Below are 10858 nucleotides of genomic sequence, written 5' to 3' on the forward strand. Positions count from 1 at the left end.
AGAGTCTTTTTCCCTTATTGTATATATATTTTTTGCGCTTTCTATAGGATGGTGTAAAAGTACGATAATAGATGTTAGGAGTTGTACCAAGAAGTTTGTTCTTGGCTTTTCACAGGAATATTGATTATTAATAGGTTTTATACAAAATTCCTCTCTGAAATAATATATGACAGTATATTGTTTTCTCTTTCTTCCTCTGTCTCAAGGCAGGAACATAGTGTAAATGTTTAAGCAGACGTAAAGTTTCTCTAGATTGTGCTACTTCTCATCATGGATTTTAGTTTCAAGTAAAAAAATTTAGTCACAAGGATTTGTGTTCCATTGTGAAATACAAATGGAGTTTATAATTCAACCTTCAGTGTGTATTGCTGAATGGTACTAACCCACTCTTCAACCTGCAGTTGGCTGGATGCCAGGAGTGTCCAGGTGAAAGTTCCTTCCTTCCGTTTCCTTTTTTCTATTTTATTTTATATTTTTAGATTTATTTTTTGCCTTTCAGTTGAGTGTGTTGTGTGTGTATTTGTGTGTGGTTTTTAAAGGTTTCATTAAAAAAAAAAAGGAAAACAAACTCAAACAGTTACTTCTGTCTTGCTGTTAGTTATGAAGTATGGCTGTGGGCCCAAGTAGTGCTGGCTCCGGGTGGTCAGTGGGTCACTTAGCGTTGGCTCTCCCATCCCGTGCTTCCCCTTGTTTGTGTATGCTTGCCGTCTGAGAGACGGGTCATTGGGATCCCAGGTCTTGTAGTGGGAATTGTACCCTAACGGATGTGTGTGGATCTTTGCCATTCTGGATTTCTGACCGTTCTGTTTGGTTAGGCCACTGTCGATCGTGTAAGCCCTGTCGTTATCCAGGCGCACTGGGTGGAGTGGCAGGCTCCCCTTGGCTGCCAGTTCTGCAAGATGGCGGCGTTTAGTGTAGAAGTCATCGTTGACTTTGTCAGCTGTTTGGATTTAAAAGCAGAGGAGACAAAAAAAATCAGTTGGACACAAGAAGAATATGACAGGGCTTATAGTAGTTCATGCACAGTTACATCTGTAGACCAGATACAGGTAACTCAGTAGGAGAAACCTGTACCACCTCCTACCCCTTCTTTTCTCTGTGGAAGCCGTTATGCTGGGCTTCACACAGGTGCAGGCAAAAACTGGTTGCCCTTTAACTAAAGACTGTCCCTGCCCCAAATCACTCGGGTTGTGCTGATACGAACATTACAGAGGCAGGTCCTGTGAATCTTACGTCTGCTCATCTCACATGGCATAGGAGGTTTAGGAAGTGTTTAGAAGTTCGTAGACTTTCTTGGAAATATTGAGTCATTTTGGGATGCCCTGTTTTATGAGAGCACATCCCTCTAAATGCAAAGTGTCCTGTGGGTGTTTAACCAAGCTACTTGTAAGGTCTGGTGGTGTACGAGTTGGACCCGTTTCTGTTGAATAATGCCTTAGGGCGAAATGTAGAATGGGATTTGTCCTTCTAAATGGTTGGAAGTCCACTGATCCTTTATGGGGCAGAATATACTTTGGGCTACTGAAGGTTAAGTATTTACCCTGTGATTTTACAGACACAAAAATCCTAAATCCCCAGTTGTAAAATATTTTCTGGGGCCAGTGCCACTAAGAAATACACTAATAGCCCTGCCAATGAATACTGCATTGCAGTTCTCAAATTAGGGTTTTACTCTCTGCAGTTTCCTAGACAAGTGTCTTCTAATGCATATTTTTTGACTGTTGTTATTACTGGCATTTATTTGGCCTTGCTTAAAAGTACAAACCATGCTCAGGAAGCTAAAGGCGTTCTGCAGCCGTCCAGCAACTCATTTCAGTTTTGAGACTGAGTATCGGGTTTAACAGGAGCTTAACTGAATTTCATTTTTTAAGATCTTGCCTTTTATGTAAAGGATTATTTACACCCTTCAAAAATCTAGATTTTGATTTAAGATAGTGCCAAATATGTAGATCAGCTAACATGGTGGTGTGTTAATCAGCAGTGGTGTGCTTTGAATATATGATTGTGTCAGCCTGGATTTGATTTTCGCTGTGCCCTGGCTAGATCCATCCATTTTCCTTGAAGCTATGCCATGTAAGGCTTCTCTGGAGATGTCTTGTACATGTAGCTGTCTGTACAGCTCAGCTCCTCTTGCCTTTGTGATGAGTAGGGTTTTAACTCCCTGTGCTGTTTTTGTTTATTTTCCCTCTCTTTCTCTCTCCGCAGTATTGCTAGGAGGCTTTTGTTGCACTTTGAATTTTCTTCTTCTCTCTAGTTCTGAAGTGGATCTCTATGCAAGGTGGAGAAATTCCCATGATCACTACAATAATCTTCAAGATCAGACATCATTTCTGCATCTCCCTTGTCCTGACCCCTCAACAGGGAGGAATATTACCAAAAGCAGTTGCTATTTATCATCTCATGATTTCTTTTGTATAATGACTCTGTGACTGGACTTTTGCTCTTAAATCCTTAATTCTATCATTAAAGAGGTGTTACCTCTTTGATGAACTGAAATTACTCTTGCCTGTGCTGTAAATTTAGGCTTTGTATGTTTTACCCATTTCCATCTGTCTGTTTTTAATTGATGAGTGAATTCTTTTCTATAGCATACAGATGTTTCTGTTCTAAACAAATGGCAGAACATAGATAATGGCCTGTTCTAATTTCAGTACAGGATGTGCAGTTGCTGATAGACATGTAATACGTTACAGAGAGAACCTGCCCTGTTCTGCTTTGATTTTAAGGTGATTTAGAGAGCTGTAATCTGAACAATCAAGTTGTACCTACTTGCCTTTGGAAGAGCTTTTTCCAGTTCTAAATGTGGCTTGTCCTTTTCATTTGTCAATGTTCACAAAACAGTATTATATACAAGTTCAATAAAAACAGGAGGAAAATGCAGTCTGCATTGCTAATTTCCCATTAATCTGTTACCAGTAATCGAGAAAAAAAGTTGCAGAAAAGGCATTGTGAATATCCACAGAAGTAGTTATCTGTATAAATTTTTACATCAAAAACACTGCAGGTCAGCTGGTTAGAGGACTGAGCTTCTGTATCTTGTGGCTCACATCTTGCCTATATGTGAAAAGTCACACTAGCTTATGCAATTTAAATTCAGCACAGTTAATTACGTCCAGCTCCTTATATAGATACATTTGTCTGCCTATTTCACAATTAAATGGGTTTAATTTGCATAGAAAAATTTAAAAGTAAGTTAATTTCATGTAAGCATAGAGTAAAATTTTAAGTTTATACTTTTAATTTTATCTTAATTAAGCTGCAGCAATGTCTTACATAACCAAGATCAATTTCAAGGCAAATAATGACTTCTATTTAGAAAAACAACAGTGGTGATGTAGCTGTGTAAATAATGGCGAAAAATTGCAGATATTTGCATTGCCTGAATTTTTCGGTCACAACAAGCTCAACTTACTTCCTTAGTTTCTTTTTATTTTTTGTCGTGCATACCTTTTTCCACTGCCAGCAATGGCTCCTGAATTTCATCAGATACGTTACTCAGCTCTCCAAACACATAAAGACTGATGTCCTTACAGAAGAATAAATTGTATTACTGTTGCATATAAAAAACACCGCCGTGGTAAAACTAACTAGGAACAAATGAGCCTCGTAAGGAGTGTGCCTGACACATCTGTGACATTGATTTTGCTCTTTCTTAGGCCATACTACGTGTAAAATTTTTAACTCTATTTGTTTCTTATGGAAGATGATATGGAAAGTGAAATATTAATTCTGTAAATATGATTACTTTAAAGTTACTTTAACTGATTTAGTCCATAGTGCCTTTCTAGGGATTTTTCATCTGTTGTCTGGAAACTGGGCTTGAAGAGAACAAGCCAGGCTTCGATATGTAAATCCTCATCAGCAAAGTCAAGCAAAAAGCTGGCAAACATACGACAAATGGTGGATTGCACAGGTTTTGTGTGGCAGTCACAGTGTGGGAGAGCTGCTGTTTGTATTTGTCCTGATCAAATAATGATTTGCAGGGTTTTGCCTGAGAATTTCTTATGTATGCTTAGGAATTAAATGTTAACAGTGAAAGCCAGCCTCTTTATCTGATGTTTTAACCTCTTTAAAACAGTTTTCTTTTAATGTGCTGGCTTGCACGTAGACACATGTATCACAATTAGGTTGAGGAAGATACCGTTGTAGCAAATAAACAGCAAAAAATAGCATCAATAAACCCAAATTCTTCAGTTGTTCAAAAAGGGCTTTTGGCAAGTCTTGAAGCAGTCCTCATCCTTACATACTTACTAGATTGTCGGTTTTGTAACACCAGTGTGCCATGCCCCAGTGTGAGTGACCTCATGTTAGCACAGTGCAGAAGCAGGGATTTTTTTACTTCTGATTTTCAAAGAAGAAAATAACAGTAATATTGAGCATCGTGGTGTAACAAATATTTATTCAGGAAATTCTTATTTATAATATCCTGATGACACTTACTTTAAAAACAACCATGAGTCTCCGGAAGTTCAGTTTTGCTTCTTAACCAGCCCCTATAAATATTTCGTGGACGTTAAATATGCAAAGAAACATTTTGGAGTTGCAGGATGGATTTATTATGTGACCTTGGATACATGACTCAACTACCCTCTGCCTTGGTTTCATCAGCTGGACAATGAGCTGTTAACACATTGGGGGAGGGAGTTAACTGTTACACAGTTTAATTGCTATTTGTAGAGTATACTGAGTTTTCAGATGAAAGGTGCTATAGAAGTGCCTTTTGCATTAGCTTCGGTATGTAAATCATTAAAATAGGATTTAAAGATGTCACTGTCATGTTTGCAAAAGGAGTAGAGAATTAGAATTGCAAAATTACCAAATGAACAATAGTAAAGAAGGGCTTGAATTCTGAGTGTTATTCTTTGTATTCCCTCCCTCCAGTCGTGGCAGCTAATTATAAAAACGTTCTCAGTTTCAATATTTTTGTAAGGTTTTTACTCCTTTAAGGTAAGTCACCCACAAATTTAGTTCCTGTTGAAGCTGTTCATCTGGAAAAAATGTTGAAATGTGATTTTTTTTTTTTTCTCCCAACCTTAAAGTGTATGCCTGGGAGGAGGGAGAATTTGGTCTTTTTTTCCTGCTGTGCATGAAATGAATAACTGAAGAAATACAGAAACAGTGTAAGGATCAAAAGCAAGACTTCTCCCTCCCAGCTGAGTACCTTAAATATTAAGCTAAAGAGATGCTTTCTCTCCCTGGCTTTCTAGATTAATAAATCTTGAATTCTCTTCTTCTCCACAGCACAACTTGATCAGGATATGAATCTAGGTGGGGACCATCCTAGCAGAGCTGGCAGGCACCTTGCTGGGTAGGGAACGTAGATTTAAATCTCACTCACTTGGAGCAGTTGCATGACCATGAGCTTATCACCTAAAAGGTGGATCACTCCACTTCTCTCTCGTATCTGAATCCAACGATGCCTTAAAGAAAATTACTTCAACTGTTCTATATTTTTTTTATTTTGATCATGATTTTGCCAGTGTTGGTGTTAAATGTCTCAGATTGGACCTTGCCTCATTCCTTGAATTTTGATTTTGAAAGGAGATGATTACCAAGCTGCTTGGGATGGTGAGGTCATAGAAATGCCAAGGGAAACTTCAGTGAGTTCAGGCTCGCTTAGTTGAAGTGGCCAGAAAGGAATGTGTGTTTGGTGGTGTGTTTTAAGTTTCACCTTTCTGCCTAAACCTACCACTATCAGAAACAAGCTTTATTCTTTAACTGACTGATGACTGGCCATGACCAAACTTGGAGGTTTCACGTATTTTTTCATAACCCACAGTGATATAGCAGAAGCGCATAAACCAGTGAATCACCTATAGAGCGATGGGTGGGAAAGTGTTTTCTTGAAAATCAGTGGCAAAAATCTTTGTGGCTGTCATAGGGCCAGAATTTCTCAGTGCGCTTATTTGAGTGTATGTTATCTGTGCTGAGAGGTGGCTGCAAAGCTCTGCAATATTGTTCTGCTGCCTAAGTTAAATGGTCTTCAAGGTGGCTGTGTAACCACTTTTGGCATAAAGAGCATGTGAACATGCGTTAGCATTGTGTAATGCTTTCTTTTTCTTGTAAACCACTAACAGTTACAAGCATTTCTGTGTAGAAAGTACAGCTATTTAGCTCCTTATTTAAGGAGATCTTGGGTAATTCTGAAACCGTGTTTTTTACTTTTCCTCATTGACAACCCTCTTATCTATGTGGGTCCGTAAAGTGGCTCTGAATTCTCACATCACTTCTTACATCTATGGAAGAAGTGCAGAATACTTAAAGAGAATAATGTCCTAGAGCCTTTGTGAAAGTAGGCACCTAGAAGGAGGAAGAAACCTCTGAAGTGGGAGAGGAGAATCCATAAAGGAATGAGCCCTTACAAAAGCTCTAAAGACATTAAAAAAAACCACAACAAAGCTGCAGTGAGAGCTTGCAGTCAGTCAGATAATACAAAAATATACGAGGAACCCTGTTTCTCAGTTCATGTATCACAGAATTTTTTGTTATCTGAACATATTTTAAGAACTACTTTCTGAAATACTGTGCTTTCTTCTAGCCACAGAGACTGTATTTCAAATATAGGGCTAGAGGTACAGAAAGTGCTGGGGGACAGCATAGTAATGAAGTGACTACAATGACCCACGAGATAACAGCTAAAATACACTAGTGCCTATTTGTACATGTTTTCTGTGTAACAGTAAAGCTATCCCTACGTAATATTTAACAAGGCTTTACTTCTAGAGCCATGACTTTGTAGAGACATTGTTGTAGTTACCTGAAGCTATAGGAACCTTACATTTCTCTCTCTACATACTGAAACTGAAAACTCCAGGAAAGATGAAAGGGTAATGAATCTTGGCTTGAAGACAACACGAGAATTTTGCCCAGGGAAATACTAGGATGCTGCCTTTGGTGGTGCAGTTGTTGATCCTGTCTGAACGTGTTATTGCTTATTCATTTGCTTTTCTAAGCTGCCATCTAAGACAACACGTTCAAAGGCTTCCAAGATAGCAGTCAACTCTATGTGAGAGTTTTTGCAAGCGTTCATCTGAAAATCAAAGCAGCATCATTTCTGCAGTAGCACAAGTTTTCTTCTTGGGTGAGAGGAACAAAACTAACATGGACTGAGTTCATATTAGCTGTCCCCAGGTACAAATTGGATCCATCTAGTAAAGCAAATAGCTAATATCCTGTCTTTTGAATTAAGGGATTCACCAAGCATCATGGGTCATAGAATTTGCATGACATGACGTGAAGTCTGTTGGAAAACAGAATACAGCTGGATGTTGCAGGTAGACACGATTCTGTTCATATGACGCCAGCAGTGGGTAGGATGATATAATAGATCTCTATGTGGCCACGAGGAAGAAATGTAGCTACTTCATGGCTGGTCACTAGCTGTCCTCATCTCATGGATACCAGTGTGGCTCTGTATTAGATACGGCAATTTCAAATCATACTGAATCCTAAGAAAGGGCAAAGGCCATTTGAAATCATTTTTGCATCCCCCTCCATTCTTGTATTGAGCTCTGAGAATGCAGAATTCAGCCTGTGGGCTGCAGTGCATTGTTTTCTGTCAGAAGTATTTACCTTTCTTCCCCACAAAGTTTGCCTTTATTTAAGACATTCTGAGAAGGAACATGGTATTTTATGTCTGAGGAATATTTCTTGTTATTTTTATTCCCTATTACTGATAGAGGTAAAGAAAATTATGTAATTCATAGCACCACTTATAAATTACTTTCATAATTTTGGTCAAACTTACTTTTTGTAGCTCTGTGTTGTTCCTCTCTTGGCCCCCTTGACCACTTTACCTATTTACTCATTTCTTACAGTGATCTGGAGAGAGAGACTATGCATGAAAAGACATACCACAGCAACCTTTTCTTCTGCAGACACTATTTGAAAGGAGCTTGTCCACCTCCAGACAGAAGACTGCATTTTGTTTTCCCGGTGAAACAGAATTCTACTTTCATGATGAAACATAAATAATGTAGACATAAACATTTCTTCTTTTCTATTGATTACTTTTATGACAGTTTCTGAAAGGCTGAAGAGGCCAAAATATTTCTGGATTTTGAAATGCATTAGCAATGGTTTAGAATAGGAATGTAATTAGACTTGGTAAGTAGAGCCTCTAGTCTCAGCACTGTTCTCTTTATCCACTACAGGCAGCGAAAGCTGCTGCTTGGCTGGGAACACTGAGACAGAATTTGATTAACTCCTCAGGCATCAGGCATCGCGTATAGTACCTTCTGTACAGGATTACCGTTCGCTGGAATGCAGGAGTAGCCACATGTGAGCAGAAGCAGCCCTTTTCTGACAGCGTGCCTAAACAGCACAGCACTGAAAAGTCGATATTTTTTTCTTTCTTTTTTAACAACATTTGTTTACTATGTAGGTTTAGGCAAATTTCTACTTGGACTTGTAAAACAGCTTTTCCAGTTGTGTTTTGTATACTTGACTGCATTGATCTACATGATATTAAATTGCAGTATTTATGATTCAGTTTTGCAAAGCGCTACAGTGATACCACGATTTGGTTTTGGTCGATGTTCCCAGACACACGTACATTGTACCCAATGTGGGGTCCAGTGGCATGCCAAACACTTGCATCTAACCAGCCTAAGAAAAACCAGAGCTTTTCCCATTTGCCAGAACCAATAGGTTCTGCCAACCTCAAAACAAATGGTGGCTACATCGTGCCTGTCCTGTAACTGTAAATTTGTTTTTTTCATATTTTTTTTTTCTAAAGGCTGCTAAGCTCATGTCCCTTCGTAGCATCTACAATGACAAATAAATATGAGAGTTTCTACTGTGAAATATTTATTTCAGTTTATCTTGTTTAGGCACATTTATCAGTTTGAGTTTTACTGGAAACCTTATATATGGTAAGAAAACTTGCCTTTTGGAATAGAAACTATCTGAGGAGTCATGCTGTCATGCTTAACTTCTGAATAAAGCATGACTGCAGCAGTAAACTGCTTATAGGAAATGAGGGTTTGGCTTGCTTTCTATAAATGCTGTCCAAAGCCAAAGAGGTTAACACTTAGATTTGCTTAAAAGGCTTCTTCCACTACTTCCTTCAGTAATCCTGCTTGCTTTTCAACTGGGTAGCTTTTAATGCTTCTCAAGGAAATCAGTTAGGACAAATCTGATTGTGTCAAAAGTTTATGGCCATGCTTTCATACATCAACAATAATACAAAATTGTTTGTAAATTTTTGATCGGCGAGGACCTTCCAGGAGCAGTGCTTCCTTGTACGTTTGCAGAAAAGCAGAGCGGTCACGAGCAGTAAGAGGCCCCGCTGCTGCGGCGCCAGGACCACAGCGACCTGCCTCAGCCCTGGGAGGGGACGCCAGCCGGGCGGACTGTCCTGGCAGGCTGCGTGCTGACTAGCATGTGGGTCACGTCAGAAAAAATTTCACGGTGTTCTGCAATATGATTCAGCACCTAAAAATGTGTGTTTGTTTTTCCTTAAGGTGTCAATTTATCTTATTTAATGTTGGCTGGAAAAGCTGTTATATTCCTGACCGCATTTATTTGGAATAGCTGTTGTTAGCGTGAACCTAATTTCATTTTTTTCACACATCGCTGTTGGCATTCTTCTGCATGCCGAATTTCATTTTCACTTTTAATACTTTCTAGAAGGTAGTTTTGTTTCTTATAGTATACTGCAGTTATAACTCTTAAACTTATTTCTGAATCAGCTACAAATACTTCTAGTTGTGATGATGCACAAAGCTCGTTGAGAACACAGAAGACCCAGGTCAGGTCTTTGAATACATAATTAAGACACAGTTTTAGTGCTGAAATAAATCTACATTTTTCTGTTTTTCAGCTGCCATCCTACTAGGTTTACATTGTTATTTCTGAATATAGAGTGAGGCCTAAAGGATTTTTTAATTGTTCTAGTTAAATGAAAAAAAGGTCCCAGTGATGTAATAACTGTTTTTTGCGGGAGTTATTTTTGTTAGATCTGTTTCTTAACTGCTGTAACTTTAAAGAATTTTTAGCAGTCAATCCAGATTGAAGTTGATTTGGGTTTTTTTTCCAGAATTAGCTGTGGCATAAGTTGTTCCTATTACAAAGTTGTCTTTTCCTGTTCTTTTTGCCAGAAGCAGTCCTTTTTGAGAGAGAGCTATTAAGCAAGAGAAAAAGAAATTTGGAAGTAATTCCATAGCTGTACTTGCACACATTCAGTTCTGTTTTCTTCTTCGCCTTTACTTCTCTTCCTGTCTCCCTCCTATTAGACTCTGTGGCATTCGTATTATTGAAGTCTTGTGCATAATTGTCAGAGGTTCCCAACCAGAGATTCATGCCAAACCGAAAAGAAATAGCGTTACCCAGCAATTGCCAAACTTGTGCTGCTGCAACAAAATCAGTTTCATAAGGTTTTTGGTACAGATTGAGTGAACCCAAAGGCAAAGCAGAATCACTGCCTGCTCTGAACAGAACCCTCTGAGTAGCCTTCACACAAAGCCAAAGCATTTGTGACTGCCAGGCAGTCAAGGAAGGATATGTAATGACGATCATTTCAATGAATGTTTAGTAGTGCGCACACACCAGACTTCTGCCATATCAGAGTGGTCAACTCCTACCTCTGCCTTTTTTACAGGAATTGCCGATCTTCCTCCCCCATTGTGGCAGGTCACTTGCAAGGGAAGGTGAACTTTTCACAGGAGCACCTTCCGTAGCCTAGACAGTTTGGAAACTTTCCTGCTGTACAAGTTACCTATTGTACTTACTATTATTGTTAGGATGGGACAGACTGAAGTTTTTGTGGTGATTTTTTAGGTGCTGTAGTATCACAGACTACTACATACCAGATTATTTCTTTTCTCAAGTTCTCTTTTACCCTTATCTTTTCTGTCAG

At 38.8% G+C, this 10858-nt stretch overlaps 1 protein-coding gene across 1 annotated transcript in view; it reads right to left on the minus strand.

Annotated features, from left to right (window-relative positions):
* Positions 1-474: 474 nt before the first annotated feature.
* LOC104281446 (protein shisa-9-like) overlaps positions 475-10858 on the minus strand; it is a gene marked incomplete at its 5' end in the record, with an annotated part of 18534 nt that continues 8150 nt past the window's right edge. The window contains one exon of the mRNA XM_009879440.1: positions 475-940. Coding sequence (XP_009877742.1) covers positions 570-940 — 371 coding nt within the window. The remainder of the gene's footprint in view (positions 941-10858) is intronic.

This window comes from Apaloderma vittatum, unplaced genomic scaffold, assembly GCF_000703405.1.
Source record: "Apaloderma vittatum isolate BGI_N311 unplaced genomic scaffold, ASM70340v1 scaffold18542, whole genome shotgun sequence".
In the NCBI taxonomy this organism is placed as follows: Eukaryota; Metazoa; Chordata; class Aves; order Trogoniformes; family Trogonidae; genus Apaloderma; species Apaloderma vittatum.